The sequence below is a fragment of the Cyrtonyx montezumae genome, unplaced genomic scaffold (genome assembly GCF_038088225.1).
Source record: "Cyrtonyx montezumae isolate F1298 unplaced genomic scaffold, pur_monq_1.0 scaffold_7, whole genome shotgun sequence".
In the NCBI taxonomy this organism is placed as follows: domain Eukaryota; kingdom Metazoa; phylum Chordata; class Aves; order Galliformes; family Odontophoridae; genus Cyrtonyx; species Cyrtonyx montezumae.
Window position 1 is genome coordinate 30,531,972 of NW_027072078.1, and position 22,708 is coordinate 30,554,679.

General features: G+C 42.4%; 1 protein-coding gene across 1 annotated transcript; it reads left to right on the plus strand.

Annotated features, from left to right (window-relative positions):
• The first annotated feature begins 590 nt into the window (after positions 1 to 590).
• LOC136057691 (histamine N-methyltransferase-like) lies at positions 591 to 13,968 on the plus strand. The gene is made up of 7 exons (XM_065750500.1): positions 591 to 699; positions 3,113 to 3,263; positions 3,365 to 3,417; positions 6,813 to 6,920; positions 9,398 to 9,528; positions 10,015 to 10,108; positions 13,216 to 13,968. The coding sequence occupies exons 2-7, from the start codon at positions 3,127 to 3,129 to the stop codon at positions 13,569 to 13,571; spliced, it is 879 nt and encodes a 292-aa protein (XP_065606572.1). The 5' UTR covers positions 591 to 699; positions 3,113 to 3,126; the 3' UTR covers positions 13,572 to 13,968.
• Positions 13,969 to 22,708: the final 8,740 nt, after the last annotated feature.

The window sequence follows — 22,708 nt, forward strand, 5'->3', positions numbered from 1 at the left end:
GCAGGGCCCTGCGCTGCTGGGTGCCGGCTCCTTTCCTGCAGGTGGTTTGGAGGCATGGGCAGAGGGATGGGACAGCACAGCAGGAAAATTGGACAGTTCTCAGTATCAACTTAATCAGCATTTGCAACTGATAATGTGAACTTTTTATTCTGGTAAACTGGTAAAATGTGACGTTGCAGTCTTTTTTTTTTTTCCCTGCGACTGCATCTCTGAAAGTAGGGTTATTGATATTACTGGTATTATTTGATATGTCCTTTACAACAACGGTTCATTCCTCAATGAACAGTTCATTCTTTCCCTACAAGTCCAGAAGGGATTCTTCATTTCTTAACTTCAAACGTGAAGGAACAGTGAGTAATTTGAGGCATGTTTTATTAATGCTATGAACACCAAAATGCAGTGTAATAATACGGGTCCACGATGCATTCTCACTCTCCCTTTCTACCCCTTTCTTCCTGATCTTTCTAGCTGGGCTGTGCACAGCGGTGACCTGGGACAGAGCACGCGTGAGTTGCAGCCAAACTCCACTGCTCCCCCCTCGTGCAGTGCCTCCAGCCCAGAATCACATCCCAGGACCTCCTCCTGGCAGCCGCATCGAGTACAGGGGTGGAACTGGAGGCACAGAGAGGACGGCAGTGCAGCACAGCACAGTGTTGAGGCACCTCACCGAGGGAGCCACTGCATATCGTGTCCCATCATGTAAGTACCAGGCATGGGCATCGGCTGCACGAGCATCCTCCAGCAGCACCATCCCCCACTAACGAGCCCCAAACCTCCCGCAAAGGGAACAGAACCAAATGAACGTCCAAAAGTTCCTAGCAATCCAACCCCAAAATCCCAATCCTTTCCTCTCTCTGTCTCCCTCTCTCTTTTTTAAACTCACTTTTGAAGTCCGCTGGCTGAGGTTCAAACAGCAAAACGCATAATGAAATAAATAGGGCAAATTCAAGAAGCCAAAAACATAATGAAATAAATGAGACAAATTCCTTGAACTGCACATAACATGAAAATGTATCTCAGCTGTTTGTTAGAAACTGCAGAGCCAGGGGTGGACAAATTGAACCACAGAAAGCAGAGAGAGCTGGACAAGAAATGTTGATTATCTCAATCTCCTCTCATTAACAGCAAAATATTTTCTCAAAGATTGTAGGTCATAACATATTTTTGCAGCTCTGTGCTCAGGGGTCCCATCACCTTCCTGTGCTGTACCAACCAGCACTTGGCACCAAGCAGAGTTTTCATGTTCTTCCAGAGTCTTTTTCATTCAGTTTTCTATTTTTTCCTAGAAAGCATCTTTGCTGTGTGAAAGGGAATGGGGTACAAGGGGAGTCTGCTGTGGCTGTCCTTAGGAGGAGTTGTTCTGGTTGAGTGAGCAACACGATGCAGCCCATGCTCTGGCAGCAGCACACAGTGTCCTCGAAGAAGAGGAGCAGTGGTAATGCCTATGGGACGTGCAGGGCTGCAGCTCTTGGGATGCAAAAAGAGCACATGTCATGAGCTGGACGTTATTTTGGCATCTGCAGAAAAGAAAGCTAGCATAGCCTGGCAGCTGAGCAATAAAAATAACCAGTGAGGCTCAGAAGGGGGAAGCAAGGGGAAGCAGGGAGCAATGGCAGTCACAGGCAGGCCCCTGTGCATGGTGCCTGTGGGGAGGAGCAGGGCTCCTCTTCCTCCTGGTGAGGACAAGATGTGTTGGACACGAGCCATGGTTTCTTTCCTTCCTGCTGTGTCCAGGAACCACGCTGCCTGACCTGACTCCAGGGCTCGTGACATCCATTCCAGCAACCCACGTGGCTTTCAGGAATGCTCTACTTTGCCTGTGAGAATTGCACCATTATCTTTCACAGGGTCTAAAAAAACAGACTGCGTTTTTACGGTTTTTATTTTTATTTTTTCAACCCCACCACCAACATCCCCTTTAAGAATATCAAAAGGTTATTAAAAAAAAAAAAAAGCAATGAAGACATCAGCTAGCATCTCTAGAGAGGCATGCTGCACTCTGCTAACCCAGCCCAGCCCTTCTGAGCCCTCCATGCCTTCAAGGCATGAAGGAGCTTCTCTCTTTTTAACAAGCATCTGAAGACCTTCTGCTGGCTTGTAACAGTGTCCTGTGTCAGTGGAACTAAAAAAAACTGGCGTGGAGATTAACGATGATATATTTCCATTTGCTGCTCCTATTGCAACATTCCACAATGCTCTTTTAAACAGCATGAGGACAGGAGCAAAGTCCTTTGTTCGGCTGTCATATCTCTGTGCACCCATGTGAGTAACACTCACCTTTAGTACATTGCTTGTTTTTTTCTTCTCTTCTTAGTTGGAATAATTTTTGTCTCAAAGCTTGTTTGGCACCCGTCTGAAACATAGCCTGTTCGACAAGCTTTTGGGGCTAATGGTTACCACAAGCACAGTGGTTAGAGAAACATGTGTGGCTGGGTGACCACAGAAACCTTTTCAGCTGTTGCTTCTTTTGGTCATTCAAACTGACTTATGGGGGTTACCTCAGAGGAGAGGACCCCCATGCAGTCAGTGCACATACCTAGCAGCCCACCTTGTAACAATTGCATGATCAGCTGCTGATTACCCAACAGGAGAGGCATGTACTACGGACATGCTGTTGACCTGATAAGCAAAACATAAGTACCCCTGACAACTAAAGCAAGGCCTGATGAACCAAACAGAAGTGCCCCTGTCAACCAACTGCAGCCCTTGGCAACCAAAATGATGCTATGGAGAGGATAAAAACCCAAAATGTTCCAGGGAAGAATGGGTACTCCCTCTGCTGAACTGCAGCCATGCAGATCAACAAAAGATCACTAAGTGAGTCGTGACCTCCCTATGGACCAATGAGACATCGCTGGATCCCTGGTGGTGACTATCCCTGCTTTGTAAACTGTGTGCTAGGATTTCTCTCTTTACTATTGCCAGCTTCCTCATCTTCCCTGCATTCCTTAGTTGCTTAGAATTTGTCATAACTCAATTGGATAGCATTTGGCCTTGTTTGTTGCCTCAGTCATCCTCCAGGTATATATAGATGTTGAACCATCTCCTCCAACAACTGGATCGAGACACCAGGTATGGGAGGAGAGCACTCTTCCCCTTCTGCTGTGTGCAGCTCCCGGATCCGCCATGGCATCCCCCATGAAGAACCTGCTGACAGACATCAGCCGCTACGTCCACTGCTTCCGCGTCTTCTTGGCCAAGTCTACTGAGCACCAGACCATGCTTCAGTTTGTGGAGCAGCAGCTGCCAGGCCTGCTGGCGAGGTAATGGAGGAGCTGGTGAGCTGGCAGGGCACGATGCTTTGTGTAGTGCATGTAACTCTCTCTGGTGTCAGCTCTCCTAACAACTGTCAAATGTTTTGCAGTACTGTAAGCGGGAAATCTGCAATCAATATTCTGAGTGTCGGTGGTGGAGCAGGTATGCTATCATCTTCACTGTTAATATGCTTTTACCCTTTTATAGACATAGAGGATGGCAAGGTGCAGGAAGGAGTAGAGAGGGAAAGCTTTTCTCAAAAAGTCATCTGGAAGATGTGGATGAACTCTCACTCTGCCACATTACCTTTTGAGGCCGGAGAGGTTTGAACTGCCCCATTGGCTTTCTATGCAAAAAAATCTTAACCCACAAGCATGTTTTAGGTTCCTCTGAAAAACATCTTTTTCCTTTCATTGCAATTACTCTCTCCTGTAACTCTCATGGTCTACTGCACTAGTGCCTCCTGCAGCTACTGGCCCCAAAACACCAGGGCCACACTTGAGCCCGAGTCACCATCACATGTTCCTCTGGTTTGCCATCTGCTAATGGCACAGACAGGGACACCTCAAGCTTTACTTGCATGTACTTATCATAGAATGGTTTAGGTTGGAGGGGATCTTAAAGATCATCTAATTCCACCTCTTCTGCCATGGGCAGGATTGACAACCCCATGATGAAGCTGCTCAGGATCCCATCTAACTTGGCCTTGAATGCCTCCAGTGATGAGATGCCCACACAGCTCTGTGCAGCCTGTGCCAGCGCCTCACCACCCTCTGAATAAAAAATTTCCCTCTAACATCTAAACCAAGACACCCCTCTTTGAGTTTAAAGCAATTCCCCTTTGTACTACTTGTCCCCACCTGCCCTAATTGGTACCTTGAAGCCATGAGGGGGACATAGTGCTCCTGGACAGTTTGATTTCAATCTTCTGCAGGTCTAGGTGTCTGCTGACCAGGCTTTACTGGGATCTGTAACATCAGAAGTAAAAAGGCTGAAGTTGACTAGATGGAAAAACAATACCAGCAGCTCACAGTGGCTTCTTTTCATTAAGTTCTTGCTTAAGTTCCTTCTTAATTAAAGTTTGTATTTCCTAATTCTGCTCAGCACATTAAGACATCAAACTTAAATTTTATATGAGCAGTTCGTTGATTTTAAATGCTTTAGTCATACCATCTCCAAAGATTGATATCAGTTTTACTGAACACTCCTAATAAGTAAAAATAATTGTACGTAAATGGTCGGTGTTAGGTAGGAAACAGACGGTGTGGTAGAGCAGGAACATTTCTCTCCCATCAAAGGAAACCACTCATCTGCCAATAAAATGCTGTTTATAACAGGAATGCTTTACTCAGTTGGAAAGGTGCTTAATTACTTAATCAGGGGCACTCCACTCTCCACAAGGAGAGTTTTCAGTCAATAATGTGTCAGTGTTCATTTTGCAATGTAAAGACTGACCCAAAGCTTGTCCCTGCTGCAGGTCCTTGAGGAGACAGGAGGGAGCAAGCTCCAGGGATTCCCAACCAATACCCAACCTAATGCCAGCTTGTGTGCTCCCATCCACTGTACTTCACAGGCAGGCAGCACTGAAGGAAAAGGTTTTTCCCCCCACTTTTTCATGTCCTGTGCACTTTCTCCACAGTGAGAAAATAACCAAACTGTTTAATACAGCATCATATCCCATTACCCTTGCCCATCCAATGCATCTGCCTTTGCCTACAGCCTCTGCCTTATTAAGTTCACACTCCAGCACGCAGCACTCTTTACCTTTAAAAACCATAAAAGTCATCAATGCTGCTATAAAGTAGCAACTGTGCTATAAACTATCCCGTTACGTAAAATGTTTAATTAGAAACTTAATGGCGAACATAGTGGTAGCCTTTAAAAGGTAATTGTGTTGGAGAGTTTAAATAATTCGGATAGCCTAATTGCCAAATTGTTGATAATGCAAGCTGCTGCAAATTTGACTGTAAAATGCCTCAGGACACTTGTTTGCATATAAAAGAGCTAACTGAAGTCAATTAAGGCTGTGGATTAAGTTATGAATCAAAGTGGGGTTTTTTTGGTTAAAAACAATACAGGGGTGGTTTGGCCACAGAAGAGTGGAAGAGGATATATTAACCTACCCACATATGGAAACAGGAAATTAATTTTTTTTTATTCTGATCTGCACAGCTTTTTCAAGGGGATAATCTATTTTATAGAAAGTTGGTAAATCAACCAAAGCAAACAAACAAATGCGGTAGTTACTTAAAAATTCTACTTTCCCAGTGTTTACCATGGCAGCCTGCAGAAGACTGACTTAGCTCTGATTTGCCAATGAAATACTGGGTTTGCAGTGATAGCAAAGCCACAGCTATTCATGCTACTTTAGATATCCAATTTCCCTTCTCTCAAAGATGCCAAGATGTCGAGGAAATTTTGGTGTTATTAGTTGCTTTATGAAAGACTCGTAAGTCTGAAAAGGTCGTACCCTTCTTTATGTTTTTTCTGTTAAAATCTTGAGGCACAAATGAGATGTGAGACCCTCAGGATGGAGTGCCTTGCTCCGAGCTGCAGGGATGTGGACAGAGGCCAGAAGCAGGCAGAGAGCTCTTGGTTATCTGGGCCAAGGAGAGGACCATGTGATGGGTTGAGCTCCTGTGTACACATTACATTCAGTTTTTTCTATTCATTCTTTTCAATTATTTATTCTTCTATTGTCTTTTTTTGCCTCCATGCATTCTAGCAGAATAAGCAGAATTGTGCCCTAAGAAAGCCATTCGAACCAGCCATATGTCATCCCACAGTCAGGAGCATCATCTCCCTGAGCTTTCTATATAGTGAACAGGGAGAGATGGCCAAGAGCAATGGCAGCTCTCATTTAATTTTGAAATGTTAGATCTATTGGTGCTTCCATTGGTAAAAATAATTGCAGCTGGCCTAAATAGCACCCAGAAAGATCTATTCCTTACAAAATAAATACAGTCAATCTTAGTGTATTCTATAAGCATGGTATTAAGTAAATATAAATGACATGAGCACTACTCAGCCACAACATGCTTAAAGCTCAACAGAAAAATATGTTCTTTTCTAATTCCACTGTGTTCATATATTCTATTCTTTCTCACCAATACAATGTGGCAACCACAGATGCAAAAATTCTCCTATTGAGAATATCCCCCTACAGGTTTTGCAGGATTCCTTGTTGAGTTGGGAAGATGAGAACTGGTGCCACTGTGGTCATTTAGCATCTTCCCCAAGAGGTCAAGCCATGCCCAGAAAGCATAAAGTCATACAACCTGCATGTCTGTGTCTAGTTCCCCTTAGCACTGCTGGTGGTAGTCAGACAGGAGCAGTAAAGGTTGTTTGGAACTGATTTTTATTTCCTCTGGTCCTAGAGATAAACCCTCATTGTCAGTCTGCTGAGAATTCAAAGCACCTACAGACAGCTGTGTGGTACATATTCTGTACCTAAACGTCATGCACTGGACTTAAACAAGGGCCATTGGGTGGTGCTGGACACAGTACCTACCTGAGCTTTGCTTTCATCTCTTTTGTGATGTTGCCTTTTTCCCCAGGTGAGATTGACCTGCAGATCATCTCAACTCTGCAGGACAATTATCCAGGTGTCGCCATCAAAAACGAGGTGATAGAGCCAAGTGCTGATCAAGTCCTCAAGTACAAAGGTATTTTGTCATTAAATAAATTAACGTTACATTAAATATTCTAAATGCGTTAAAAAGAGTTAAACTCTGGATGACCCCACGTTCAAAGACTTTCTTGTCAGAAAATTGGCTCTTAAAAGTTAAGAAAGTCACTGTTTTATGCTTTCCTGCCATCATTGCTTTTCAGCATTCATTTTCTCATAAAAATCTTTGTCTCTTACACTGCGAAGACCTGAGAGCTCATTTTCTTACACTAGCCAGGCAGCCTGAGTAATGTTAATGGAGGAAACTAAAGCATTTCACAAGGATGGACTGTAAGCAGGTGTATTTTGGTTAGATTGCTCTACAAACTGAGCACTAAGTATCAGTCTGCAGTTTGATTACCTTGCCGGTTTATTGCTGAATTAGCACCTACCTGGCTTTACTAGCAGGTAATTATGGCCTTGCCAGATAGCTGCTGCTGAATGGACGTGGTGGTGACATGCAAACCTCATCAGCATTTTGTGTTACTGGAAATGCTCCCAGTAGCTTTTATACTGTTCAGTGTTGAAATGGTGAAGAATGGGCAACAGAGCATTTACTGTGTTTGTCAGACAGTCTGTGCACTAGCACACAATTCTTCTGTCCTTCTGGGCAGTGGACCATAGGCTATGTAAGGCTGAGTTTGAGCTGCATCTTCCTAGATTCGCCTTCTACCACCAATTAGTTGGCAATCCTGTCCTATTTTGGTGTGTTTCTTTCCTGCAGAAAGTTAAAGAAAATATAAGATGCTGTCCTTATTTAAAGTTTTATACTAAACTAGAAATGAAATATTCATCTGAATTCCCTTCTTTAAACTATCTTATTTGGTAATTAATCATGTCCCCAGTAGGTATCATTAATTATGTTTCTGAGCCCTTTTTCCAGAGAGAATTAGAAACGTTATCTGTACCTCTGAGGATTCTGTAGTTCTGTTTTCTGCCTAACCAGCTTCTTTCTCCTTGGGAAGGAGAAGCCAGGCTCACAGGAGAAACTTTCTTCCTGGGACTTGCAGCGATGACAAAGTAAGCTTCCTCTTAGGAAGCACCATTGGATGGAGGCTGTCCTCACAGTCCTGTGGCCAGGCAGTGGGTTTCCTTCATTCCTGGCCTGTGTCTGGGTGAATCCCCTTGGTGACCATGACATGTGCTTTGGTTTCATTGCCTGAGCAACGTGTCACTGCAGCCAGCCTAGTGCAGAGGCATGAGTCAATTGCTTCTGCCAAGGCAGCAATCTGGGTTGAAATGAGGATAAAATTTAGGGAAAAGTTTTCAAAGCTGTTAGGGTGACAGGTCTTGGATTCCAATGAACATTTGGGCAAAAGCTTCCCAAAATCAGAATGAGTTTGTCCTTTTGAAAATGTTGCCTTTAAAACCTACCTAGGCACATAATTCACTCTCCTTCCCAGTGTCTCCTTGCAGACTGCATAGCAATCGAACTGGAGCAGATTGCACCAGATTATGTCTGATGGTGATATGAACTGCTGAAGGAAGCCCAAGTATAAAACAGCAAATTAAATCTGAACTGCAATTGCTATGGCTGGTGACTGATAAATGGAAGCAAGCAGAGCTACAGCAGCAGCATCCAAAAGGGATGCCCCATTTCTGGCCATAAAAGAGGGGAGATAAGGACTGATGGAGCATTTCTCATCTGTCTGACTGGGATTTATCCTAATCACAGCCCAAAGGAGGAACACTGTGATTAGCAGTGTAAAGGCACTGGTGTTAGCAAATCATGTTTTGAACATGTGTTCTGTAGCTAAGGCTCAGTCTGCCTTTGGGCCATTTAAGTTTTAAATTTATGTTAACTCCAGCGAAGCACAGGAATTGCATCAGGGCTAGTTTTGTCCTGGAGCAGTTCTAAGCCCAAAGCAAGAGCACAGAAAGATGAGCTCCATATGCCAGCAGATGGACATTTGTATTCCAATGTCTCCTAAAATACAAAATCATCCCACCATTTGCTGCTATAAAAGCAACAAAATGCCGTGGGGAGCCAAGCCCATTAGGATAACTTATGCTTTGAATCCACCCCTCCATCCTCAAGTTCCTGTATTTATTCAGTCAGATCTGGGAAACCCTTTGGCACAGCTTGGCTTCTGCTCAGCCATGTGGGTGTTGCACAACACCTCAGTGAAGGGGCCTCATTGGTGCCTGTCCCAGTCAACATCTTTTAATGCAGCTTGATCCAGCCACGGGAAAGAGTTTCTCTTATTTTTTATTTTATTTTTTTCCATCAGATAAAGACTAGGGGAGACCAAATGAAGGTGCAAAGGGCAAACATCAGACACTTAAAACTTCACGTTACAAAGCTCTGGACAGCCCACTTCTCACGCATAGGTTCAAGATTTTAAGAATACCATTGCTGTGTTAAAGTGGTAACAAAGCCCTCTACCTAGACATGACTTTGACACATTAAAGCTTTAAATAGAGATTAATCCCATATTTGCAATTAACTCTGTCCTGTCTTCTCCCACACTGCAGAATGTGTGGCTGCAATGTCAAACCTCAACAATGTAAAGTTTACCTGGCATGAGGAAACAGCTGATGACTTTGAAAGTCGAATGAAGGCAGAAAAGAAGTCTCAAAAATGGGACTTCATTCACATGATTCAGGTAAAAGTCCACAGTGTAAGTGTTGTCAAAGATTTGTTAAAAGCAAGCACGAGGCATGTGACCTCATTATCCACTCTGAGAGAAGAAAGGTGAGTTTAGTTCCCTATAATTCAAAGTACTTAAGCAGAATTGAGCTGCAAAAATGAAAGATGAGTTACAGCAAAGCAGCTCTGAGCACAGTGGTCCTATTTACCAGGCTGTGGGCAGCAGTCAGCTGAAAACACACTTTAACTAGCGCATTCAAAGTCCCTTGTCCTCTCTGTGAAATTACCTTTATGTTTCCAAGTATACTGAAGCCATTAGAAGCTGTCCTCACAGCTAAGGCAAGCCTTTTAATCTCAGATTAATGAACAAACATGAGCTTGGTGCAGGGGAATATGAGAGCAGGCCAGGCTTACTCTTGTTGGTTCCTTTCACCTTGTGGTACCAGTTATAGTGTTCTCCAGGACCTCACCATGTCTCTGTAAGCATTTCTGCTCTCCCCAGATGCTGTACTATGTGAAAGACATCCCTGCGACCATCCAGTACTTCCACAGCCTCCTGGGTGCCCAGGCAAAGCTCCTCATCATCCTGGTGTCAGGTGAGAGTCTCACTCCATGGCACGTTCAGTAGGGCAGGAACCGTAGGACCTCTGGTGTTCCCAGAAAAGCAATGTGCATTTTTTTGTGTGTGCAATATCCTTTATTGCCTATAGAGGGAAACTGGAATAAACAGCGCCTGTGCATCTGCATCTATAGAAGACTGCATGTTGTCTGTACCTGCACAGCTCCATGCTGCATGCTGTGAAAGCTGAAGGCTTTGTGAGCCAGTAAGCCCTTTCTGTGTGTACAAAACACCCTTCTCTCGCCTTGTTCCCTTCCCCATCCTGCAGCTATGCCAGTGATGGAGCAAGAGCCACTTCAGGCTCTGCTGCAGCTATTTTCTGCCAAAGGTTTTCAGGCCGGGCATGGCATTGTCTTGCTCCTGGAGATGTGCAGCATTAAGCAAACAGCTAGGGCAGGGCTCTGCTGCACTGAACAGCAGCTGCTGGAACACACGTGGCTCATTTTCTTCTCAAACTATCCATCTCCTTAATGCTCTTTTGGGTGGAAAATGGTATTCTTGGGCCAATCCGTGAGGAAAATGTGTGGAGCAGAATAAGATACAGCCTTTTATTGCGGTGGGCAAGGTGTGCTGGAGATACTGTGGTGGTAGGGTTTAATTTGACTCTAGAAAGCTTTTAATGGGCCTCTTGTGAACTGTGGTTGTGTGAGCAGTCACATTCAACAGTTCTGGGGATATTAAGTGCTATTTTTTTTTAGAGTTTCAAGTGGTTTTATTGAATTTGGCCATATCTGCAAACAGAAATATATTTAATGAAGTTCCGTTTTTAATTTGTCTTCAAGATGTTTCTGCAGAGAAACCACACTTCTCTGACTCGTTTTTACTCAAAACAATTTTGCTTTGAGGTGTTTCCTAGCACTTCGCTACAAGAAATCTGTATCTTAAATGATCTGTGTTACTGTTCTTGCTCTTAGAGTAACAGTAATAGATTATAACATCAGTTTATTGCTAATTATGTGCCTATAGTTATAGTGCCTGTAATTGAAATTCTTTTCCAGTTGCTTAACCTGTCCCTTCTGATGTTCATGAGATGTAAATATGAGGAGGAATGTGTGTCTATTCAAAATCAATTTCACCAAAAATTTGAATGTATGAAATTTACTGGGAATTCTCCATGAGCTAAGTGGTTCCTTGTATAATTCCTCCCATTTCTCTTCCTCACACTTTTAACACACAATGCCCAAAGGTTGCATGAATAATTTCAACTCTTTTGTGTTCAGATAGAGGAAGTTACAAACACAAATGCCTAATAATGGCTGTTTCCTCTGCAGGTGCAATTAGCGAACTGAGTCCCTTTGAGAATCAGAATTAGTTTCACTAAAGTGGGACACGGCAGTGTGTCTGCAGAAATGTGTAGACTACAGCGAGAGGTCAGAAAGTGGAGTGGAGGAAAACTGTGAGGAAAATAAGTCTCAGGAGAAGGGAAGGAAGACCAAAATGAGCAAAATGAGGTAATGAAAGTTAAGCAGAACAAAGCCCGTTTCAAAACAAAAAAAACAACAACAAAAAAGAAGGTAGTGCCATTTCCAACACAAACACATTAGGATGTGTTAATTAAAAAACATTGTGGGAATAGGATTGATAGCAGAGGGCTCGGTCGCTTGGTGGAGGTTGCAATGCCTCCTGTTCCATCCCTGCTGGGAGAGCAGGCGAGTTGCAAGAGCTGCATGGTGTTATTTTTAACACGTTTTAAAAATGTGTTTACATCGCCTTGAAAACAAAAGTAGTGCCATATGCTGAGCCTATCGAGAGCTATTATAATAATGCTTTGTTCAGGTAGTGTATAATTGCTCAGCTCAGAGATGGCACCGAGTCATACAACACTGACACCAGCAAATTTTCAGCTATTAGTGCTCTGCATTCAATTTCCACCAGGTGAAAGAAAATACTGTAGCCCTTCTAAACACCAAACTGTTTATTTGACTATAAATAACTGCTTGCAGATAAAGCATTTGCAAAAGCGCCAAGCAACTGGTTTTAGCAGTTAGGGAGATTTATAGTCATAACTCTCAAGAGCTGCTCATTAGGCTCAAAGGTATTTTCATCCTGTCCAGTCATTTTGGGTGATCCTTTTATAAATGATTTATAGCAGAAATGCTGAATCACAGATCCTGGGAGAGGAAAAACAAAGAAGTAAAGACATATCTGGGTGGTTCTCAGCTTTCCCACTTGGTTTTCTTTGTAAAACATGCTTTTAGAAGAGGGGGGGCTCAGTGTGGGCTCTTTTGGAGGTGATTGCAGGAGCCTTTTTCTTCCTGCAGCATTATCTTAGAATCATAGAAACACAGAATCATTGGTTCATTTTGGTTGAAAAAGATCATTAATATTATCTAGTTCAACTGTCAACCCAACACAGAATCATGTCCCTGAAATCTTTGTACAGCCCAAAGAATGCACAGCCTAAACATCCTTCTGGCAACTCTGGGAGGAGTGCTTGGGATGCTTGCTGCCTATGCACAACAACATGTGACCAAGTTTGGAGTGAAAGCTGAATGAGAATGGTAAAGCTTCATTCCAGGCTCTGACTATTCCAACAGTTTTATTTACCATGTTTCCAACTGCATGGATAATGTGACCAAGGCTTTGCACCCCGTATATTTAAGGTAGCAAGTAGTAGTTTACTTGCGATAAATTTTTTAATGAAGCTCTGACATAGGTCAATCAACTAAGTAACTGGAAGAAGGAATGAGAGAGGATTTGGTCTTCCAGACAGGGACAGAAATCAAGAGAATGGTTTAATTCAAGAAGCTATCACTGAGCAGCTAGTGCTTAATACATGGACTACAGAAGCAGGTCCTAAGAGATACAGGGCATTGCACTGGCACATATGCACAGAGAGGAGATGGAACATTTTGGACATGGCAAGGGGAAGACTGTGAGTACTGAAAGGTGCTGAATTTGTGGGTTGGTGACATGTCCCCTGCCTCTCACAGCCCTAACCCAGAAGGAGCAACTGACCCTACTGTGCCCAGGGCTTGTGGAAGCCACAGTTTGCACAGACCACAGCTGAAAAAGGAAATAGATGATCAAAATTTCTTCAAATAGTGTTTTGCCTGAACATTTTTCTGATGGTTTATCTCTCAGGAACCAGTGGCTGGGAAACACTCTGGAGGAAGTATGGGTCTTCCTTCCCTACAGATGACCTCTGCACTTTCATATCCTCTGCTGACATCAAAGAGATTCTGGATCCACTTGGGCTGAAGTACACGATCCATGAGCTCCCATCCCAGTTGGACATAACTTGCTGCTTTACCAAAGGGGACAAGGATGGGGAGCTGTTGTTGGATTTCTTGACAGAAACCTGTGAGTTTTCTAAAACTGCTCCTCCTGAACTACAGCAGCAGGTTCTGGAAGAATTAAGAAAGCCTGGATGCAGTGAAAACAAAAATGGGAAGGTGTTTTTTAATAGCAACCTGAGTGTAATAGTGGTTGAGCCCTAAATTAAGAAAAGCAAATGGTTAGATACAAACTGCTAAGAGATGATGTAAGTAAATTAAAAAAAATCTCTATAAATGGTTTGGTTTACTTCTACTTAGTTTATTTTTGGAGTCTGTTAAGAAATCATTACTAACATCTGCTGTTAAGTGATCTTTAAAAGTGAGATTAATTTTGTACTAATCTATTAATGTGTAACTGAGAAGTATATTGTATTTTACACGTGGATATTGTGTCATCAGATGTAACTTGGATCATCAGCTCAAACACTGCAGAAACCAGACCACTTTCTCTGGCTGATGGATAAGAAATAATCAAAAACCATACATGATAATATCATATGCATTTTAAAGCTCTCAGCAGACAGACTACACAAATTACAGCTTCTCAGTGCCACTTGCAAGGCTGAAACTAGCAGCTGCTTGGGTGGCTGCTGAGTATCTTGAGAGTATCTTAAGCTTGTTTTGACTTCAAGATCTCATGCCTCCGGTTCCAACAAAAGTGCCCCAAACCTTCTGCGTGTGTGACATTTGCCTGCTCCTGCCTCCACATCCAGCTCCATGTGACAGCACTACGTTCCTCTTCCTGTATTTTCACTTTATTCTTACAACATTGCAACAGCAGAGTCCTTTCTCTGTGCTTCTTATATATGGCAGCAACACATGCTAAGGGTCTGATCCTAAGGCTGGGCCATTAAGGCATTTTGGGAACTGGGTCTATAGTGGCACTGTAAGAGGGAAGCAACTGAAGGTGGTTGTGGCATAGGAGCATTAACAACCAACCTGGAGGAGTGGATTTCACTGGTGCGAAGGCTTAATTAGGAATCAGCTACAGCTGTTATGTGGGGTCTTTTCTTATTTTTTGTTAAAAACACAGACTTTCTGTTTGTAGCCTATAACTAACCCGGCAAAGGCTTTTCAGCTTTGAAACTTGGAAGATGTAAAAATAAACCCTGAAGCCAAAATGACAGATTTCAGTGGGATTTGTTCCTTTGTCATGCCAGGTCAATCCATCCAGAACATGATAGAAGGTGTCCAGCAAAAAGGCACTTCTCTTCCCCAGCCCCTTCACCCTCTGGGGCTGTCTCTGCTCTGGTAGTTGATGTATTTGTTTTGCTGAATGCTTTCATGGTTTTAAGAAGTGCAGTGCTCTCTACGAGGCACAGCGCATAGTGGAATGCAATACAGTCGCTTGGATGACTTTAATAGTCTGAATGCCTGGTGTATCCAGGGGGACAGGTGTGATGTCTGCTATTGAAAGTATTTGGCTCAGTGTGAAATTGGTGTACTTTAGCTAATGGTTCGGTGGCAAGAAATAATGTTTTATTTCTACATATGTATTCCTGATACAATGCAGATTATTGAAGATTTGAGGTGATTTGCAGGAGAACGCATCAGCCATTAATACCCATCTCTGTTCATTTTAGGGTGAATTATTTGAAACACACACTTTGCCTAGTGATCAAATATTAATTCCAGTGTGTTTTAGAACATTTCCACAGCATTTCTCAGCTGTTGAACAGAATAAAATCTATTGCCACTTTCACACAGTGCTACGCACAGATTCCTGCATTAGGGAGACGTCGGTACATCTGTAAGCAGCTACAGTGACATGCCAGAGAGGGATAGAAAGAAAATCTCTCATTAGGACAGATTCCTGCGTGGGTCTTTAATGCAAAACAAATTAAAGCTGCAGCTATTTCCATAGCTCTTTTGTGTCAGCGACCTCTTCTAAGTGGTGCTCTTGGAGGCAGTGACCTCTGCATATTGCCACACTGACCCTGGCAGAAGTGATGAGTCTTATGGAGGCCCTGAGATGCCATAACAAAATCAAACAAGCAAACAAAAAAGCCTAATAAAACAACAGCCAACAACAGAGTGCATGGCCCATTCTGTGATTTTGAAGAGGTTGAAAATAACAGAAATTAGTGTTTTAGAGCTTTCTGGGGAGCGTTGTTCTGAACATTCGGGGATGATCCCACCTCACGGCTGAGCAGGAGAGAAGGTGAACAACAGAGAGATTTTGAAGAGGTGAGAGGAGGATATGACCAGAAAGATAAGTGGAAAGGAGATTCAGAAGATGAGAAATGGAGCTCTTGATGGGTGTATGCCATTGCATGGGGCCTTATTTCAACTCAGATTTCACTGGGGAAATGGCACTGTCACCCCCGACTTTAGAGGAGAATTCCTTATCTACACACTGCCAGATCCTTTGCCACAGTTTTGAGTTCTGAGGAGAACCCCACTGAAATAAAAGGGGGGGAATGCATAGGTGGCTGCATCTGTCGAGCTGGGGGAACACTGAATTACAAAAGAAACCTTAAGGGATGTATTATTTTTAATTTTAAATTTGTTACACACGCATTTCCAAGAAGTAAATGCTGCCAGTATTATTTAGTAGGAAATGAGTGGGGAAGGACAATTTTATATTCATCTGAATGTAAATTTTTTTTATAAATAGCTTTTTTGTACATCTCTCAAATGCCTCCCTAATAGCCTGAAGAGACACATCTTCATGCGAGCATCGCCCTGAATTGTACAGCACGACGCTGCTGCTCCAGAGCAGACCTGGGGAGTCTGACCCCAACACAGACTGGGATTTGTATGGCAATTTTGATCTTACCGGCATGTTTTCCACACAGAGTTAGTTGCTTTCCTCTCAAAAAGCCCACCTTATCTCAGCTAGCAGCCTTCTCTTCTAAAGGCATATTTCCAAGACCTCACTCTTTGCAAACCTGTGGGGGCTGGTGGGCCAGGTCTGCCTCACTCACACACCTATAAGATGCACGTATACCTATAAGGCGTATTTATATGCTTTTTGCAGAGGTTCACAAAGAGCAATGGCCTTATGCTGTCCTAAAGCAGACTGAAACACAAAAGGCTTCAGGCTGCTTGTGTTAAAGACACATCAGAAAGGCTCCTGGTCTTCATAGGTTCATCTCTCCCAAATTACATACATCTGTGAGAACAGCTTCAGGACTGTGCCTTTAAATCATACCTAGGAAAATATTCTTGCTGCTCTGTTAATTACAACAGCAAATTGAACAAATGCACTTACAGCTCAGTTGCTGTCGCCATTTCTACATCAGTGTAATTCATGCTTGTAGCTCATGATAGGATTTTTAATGTCATTACACAGTAGGGCAAAGTCTTCATTTTTAATAAAAATACAAACGCTAAAATGAAATGGATTAATATCTAATTTTACATCTTCATTTACATGATGTGCAAAATTATCTTAAATATTTGTTATGGATGGAGTGGCTTTCCACCAATTTAAGCTTTTTTCGAACTGGAGAATGTTAACATAAATTGTAGCATAAATCATTGCCTTGTAGAGTACCAGAAGGCGCATATAAAAACCCATATCTTTACTGCACATATTTCCCATTAACCATAATCTATTAGTAATTGAAGTTCATTACAAATTCTTGTAGACTTTATTGCTATCATGCTGCATGACATAGTGAACCTGGCTTGCATAACAAGAAGTCCTTGCTGGGAAATATCCTATTAACAATGACAGTGCATTTGTCATTGCGATAATAAATCCAAGAGCTGCCTGTAGATTATAAATTATTGCGGCGCCATTTCCACTGTTGTAGTTTAAAAGTTTTGTCAGCACTTCCATTTTAAAGCCATGCTTTTCAGGGAGTTATATCTTGACCATAAAAATCTGCAATGAGATGAAACTCAGCTTACAAGTTCTCAGCCTGAGAGCACATTTCTTCTCCCAGTACCATTCTTATTTCATCCACATGAAAGACTGAGAAGCAGACTCCGTTGTTATGGAAGATCTTTTTTCCCCCTATTTGCTTAGCTCCTAATTGGAAAAAACAGATCATTTGACAAGTAATTTGTCCATAATCTTAGAATTCAAAAATATAACATGGCAAAAAGATGGTTGCTCACTGAGTTACACAACTGAAAAGCCTCAGACTTTATTTCCAGGACTTTGGGGAGGCACTGGGCAAGTTCTGCTTCTCTATGAAGGAGAAACTGAAGAGAAATGATATTACCTGCCTTGCAAAGCTGTTTTGAGGATTAATTACAAGAGTCAAAATCCTGGCATCCACTCGAGTCATCCTTCATCATGTCTATGCAATTCTTTGAGTTTTATATACGTTTTAAGTGTTATTAAAAGAAAATTGCTACAGAGATGAACTTTAAGTGTTAATTATGACTTGAGATATAAATGACATCAGGTCAAACCTTTCTCAATTTAACTCTGTAATTGACTTCAGCTCGTTACACCAAGGGAGATCTAGCTAACTGAATGCATCTGTCTATTATATTTCTCTGCTGCCTATAGCAACATGTCTAATTAGCTGGATGTAAGCATTATGCTTCAATGACTTCTAAATACTGTAGGGTGAAGCCTTTACCTCCCTAAAATGACCTGGAAAACTTTCCTCCCACCAGCAACGCAAGGTTTCCTCGTCATCCTTCAACACATGCTCTGTCTTGAAGTTTTTGTGGGACAGAAAACTAATTTTGCTGTGAATGTGGTGATCATCTTTCCACATCAATAGTATCTTCCATGCCAAAACGCCCCAAATTGTTTTAAATCTTGATATGCAGACTGCTGAGGTGCAGCAGTCTCCTGGATTTGATTCGGCAGTTGTTGACTGGATTTCAGCACCATTTTACAGAGGTTTACAGTGGCTGTCCCCAGTGGAAGCAAATACACTGAGAAGCAGAAAGCAAATATTGAAGCAAATATTGAAGCTATACACTAGGGTGTAGGCATTAGCATGTCTCCTCTGGCCATCGTTACTATCAGATTGATGCTTTCCTCATTCTTAGAAGAGGTTGGATGTGGGTCTGGGGTCCAAGGGTCACACAGGATGAAGCCTGGTGCCCATCACTGGTTCCACAGCATCCACCAGTGATGAGAATGAGCACTTGGGACCAGCCTTGATGGTGCAGTCCTACCAGTGTCCTAGTGCTCCATCACACTACTGATAACGAGCAGCTCTCCTACAGCACATAAAGTCAGCCTTCATTGCACTGTACCCCCAAGACCTAAGGTTCAAGTTTTCAGAGTTTCCTTGCACATTGTATTGCAAATGCTGAATCACAGCCTGAACCACTGATTGAGCACATGGAGAAAAGACCCAGTCAGCCCTGGGAACACAGGTGAAGGCAGTTCACCTGTGCAACCAGAAGGGGTGGAACCTGGCTCAACCCCTCTTAGATTCCATTTAAGAGCTGACTGCCTCTGAGGAGGGATTTCTTGTTGGATTTCCTTCTTTTGTGCAGTTTTACCTTGCAAGCCTCAGTCCTTGGAGACAGGTGAGCATTCTTTTTTTCCCTTCTTTGTAATGTCTACTTGATTGTGTTGATCCTGTTGCCATTATACTGCTACACATCTCAGAAACACTTCACCAATGGTCTTTAATACCCCCAAGAGCCTGTATGACAGGTGGAGCTGGATCTGATGGGTGTAAGGGTATCTTCCCTCTTTCTGTCATTCCCCTTTCTGCTCCCAGGTGAATGTGGGCCCAGGATGGCCCTGGTGTGACTCAGAATGGTGTTGTGATTCAAAAGCATTGAAGTGCTTTAAATAAGCACTGGGAAAATGAATGTGGCGTGTCACAGATTTCTTACGTAGTTTTATGTATTCTGCGTGTTTTGTGGTTTGGGGCCTCAAGCTAAAAAAGACCCAACGCCCAAAACAAAAACAATAAACAAAAACAGCCTCACAACCAATAAACAAATTAATGACTCTTTGGTTGCCCTAAACCATATCACTCATTGTTGCTGCTGTTCCCAATTTGAAGTCTCTAAACACTCACAGTATTACTTTCCAACTCAAATAGAATACAAAGTCCCAGTATCTTAATGCTGCAAGTAGTTATTGATATGCTTATAGCAGAGTGATTTTTGCAGAGGTGGCAGTGAGATATTTCTTTTGGTGAGGATAAACAGAGTATTTCCAACATATGCAATTTCTTTGTTTTCGTGAGAAAACAACATTTTTTTGGAGGCTATTTTGAGAATCAGGTATGTTACTGTGGATCCTGGCTGAGATGAATTAGTGGCTGGAGAATAGGTGATCTTACCAACAATGAATAGCAATGCAATTTATCATATGCTCCTGTAATTTATCTCGTGACTGTATATTAGATTAGATAAAGACAGAAAGACATGAGAATTGAATTGACTGGACTAACACTAACACTGAAAGCTTACACCTGCTTTTATTGAGGCTGACAGGGAGATTTCTGTTGCCCGTACTGCAATCAGTGTTTGGCCTCACATTTTTAATTTGCTTTGAAGTCTGATCTTGTCCAGCAACAAGAAAAAGGCTAACTCGACATTAAAGAGTTTGTTAATCATCTCTGCTAGTTCATAGCCAATACAAATTTGTTCCACTGTGTGTTTCATAATCAATCATTTAAAAGTGGTAGATATAAAAAAAAAATGGTTGAAGCTTAAAAATAACTGCAATAAGCAGCTGTGAAACAGCTACAAACATTCATTACAGGCTACACCATTTTCAAGGTAACAAAACAGTGGTTTATTTTGTTCCCTTCCAACAAAATCCATGCTTCAAAATCCACTTTTCATACCAAATCAGTCTGTCTGTAAGACAAACTGTCTGCAGCCTCGAGTGTTCACCTATACACAGTGAAGAGATGCCTGCAAATTCTGTAACACCTCAGCTATAGTCTTTGGGCTCGTTGCAAACCAGTGATGGATATCTGTTCCTCTGCATTGCTTCCCTATCATATCTCTTCGTCCTGCTGCTATAATCGATCACAGATTTTTCCATCAGACTTTGTGTCAGGCTGGGATAGTGAACATGACTTGCTTAGAACAAACTGCTTCAAAATGTACCAAGCTGAGCTCAGGAGTCAAACTGCTCTAAAAATGATTGTTTTGGGCACGTCTGTGAATCCTATGCAGTATCAGGAAGTCAGTAGTGTGCTTTGATGTTAAGGGTTTGGGATTGTTATTCTCTAACTAGGAAGCCTGCCGCAGCCATCTCTGCACTGTGGAGCTGAGTTTTAAATAATGAGCGTTGCCTGGCTCTTCATTTTCCTGGTTCAGAAGGAAATTACTGCCTGAGAATCAGTGGCTGGGTCTGGATGAATTTGCACACAAATTCTGGGACTCGAGTTACAAAGTCACACTCAAGCTTTTGTTAGGCACTTTCTGTTTGCTATCAGGAACAAAAAAGGAATGAAAGCAGAAAAGCCATCTCTGCTCTGAATAGAAATGTATTTTAAGGGTTCACAGTGCCTGGCCCTCATAGGAGAACTAAGCTATCAGTTCCTGACTTTAAAAGCTCTTTGGGGATTACTGTTTGTTTTTACAGTGCCTAGCACAACTGAGTCCTCATCTGAGTTGGTGATTTTTTTAGATGCACCTGTAGTAAAAATAGCAAATGATTTTATTTATGTTTATTGTGAGGAACACAGCATCACTTATGGAAGTGAAATGTAAGGACTTGATCCAAATTTGACTACAGATAATTGGGATTTGTTGTCTCACGGGTAAATCTCCTGAGCTGGGCAGCTGATGTAAAACCTTGGGGAGCTGGCCCACGTGACAGAGCAGGGTAATGCAAATTACCCAGGAAAACCTCATTCTGGCATGATTTATAGAGAGGGTACAACCTCCCTGTAGCCAGGAAAAGGACACAGATGCTGTGGTTTCCTATTCAAATGGCTTATGGACATGTAGGGTCATTCATCACGCGTTGCTGTAGATCCCAGGCCAACATATATAAAAGGCTGTCTCACAGCAAACGCAGCCTTCTCATCTCCCATCTGCCTGTACCAACACTCCTAGCACTGCTAATTACTTCCCCTCTCATTACTGTGTTGGCTACAGCTTACCTCCAAGCCATGTTGATGTGCCCCAAGGGCTGCTTGTGCTGACAAAATAAGCCCAAGAGTTACTGCTGGTTAAGCTTAACCTCTGGACAATTACAGTTCCATTTGGAAGGTAAACTTGCTCCAGAACTGTGGGATTTTTTTCAGTTTGGTTTTTAGTTAAAATAAGAGGTGTTACAGTTCAGTTTCTCATGTATATCTGGTTCTAAGTGAGTGATGTTTGAGTTATTCAGCTAGGACGTGCACCTCTGCCTCAGAGAAGGCCCAAGATTATAGATCAGTGACCTGGACTACAGGAAAGGGAGGGGTAGAAGTCTCATAGAATAGAATCATTAGGGTTGGGAAACACCTTTAAGATCATTTAGTTCAACCATCCACCCAGCCCCACTATTGCCCACTAGTCTCCACGCATTTTGGCCTGTTGTGCCGCTTGTCACCCAGCCAGTGCCATGTAGTGATGCTCATCCAAACCCTCACTCCTGCTCCAGAAGAAAGGCAAAAGCACTGAAAGCAATCCCAACCTCAGGGCAGCTGATAAATGTACAGCGAGGCAGCTGTGACCCATATCCAAAACTGCAGCTTTAGCCCACCATGTGCCACTTCACTGCTGAAGGCTTTGAGGGCTCACAGCCACAAAGAGTGCTGAGAATGGAGTACAGTGAGATTCCAAAGATCAACTTAAGATTCACAAAAAATTGGTGAGTGCTCTTTTAAGTAGATCAGCACAAAAGGAGTAGGGAATTGAAAGTCGTATAACAGAGTTTTAATTGTGATTGTTCTTTTACTTTCCTAGAAAGTACTAAAATTTATGATGTGATCGAATGACTCAAGCTTAAAAAATGCTTCTAATTTTATTTTTATACTCATTGTGGCCCTTTGCTACTCTGTAGCTAGTGAGAAGCTAAATAAAGCCAATCTTATCATTTACCTCCATCTGATATTATAAAAATGCTAATTTTAAAAAGGTTACCTACAATCAGTGGGACACTTTGATTTCCTCCATTTGCATATTGAAGTCTAGCTCCAAAAAGTGTTCCTCCCTGAAACATGCATTTTGTTAAAAGCTGTTCAGTGCCCATAACCATTCTGCTGATCTCAAAATATGTTCCCCTCGCAGGGCAGAGCTAACCTGTGCATATGGAATGAGCTCCGCTTAATGTTGTGTTAAAAGAGTTTGGTCTCTGGAGCAGTCGCTCTTCTTAATAACATGTAATCATATGCCATCTATTTAGTTTTCATTTAACTTGCCCCATGCAAGTAATGAATCCAGTTTAATTAAATGTTCCTTTAAACAGTGAA

Excerpts from the sequence above, each read along its gene's own strand:
- LOC136057691 (XM_065750500.1), top strand. The coding sequence starts at position 3,127 with ATGGCATCCCCCATGAAGAACCTGCTGACAGACATCAGCCGCTACGTC. Across the intron at positions 3,418-6,812 it reads GAGTGTCGGTGGTGGAGCAG|GTGAGATTGACCTGCAGATC; the intron begins GTATGCTATCAT and ends CTTTTTCCCCAG. Across the intron at positions 6,921-9,397 it reads TCAAGTCCTCAAGTACAAAG|AATGTGTGGCTGCAATGTCA; the intron begins GTATTTTGTCAT and ends CCCACACTGCAG.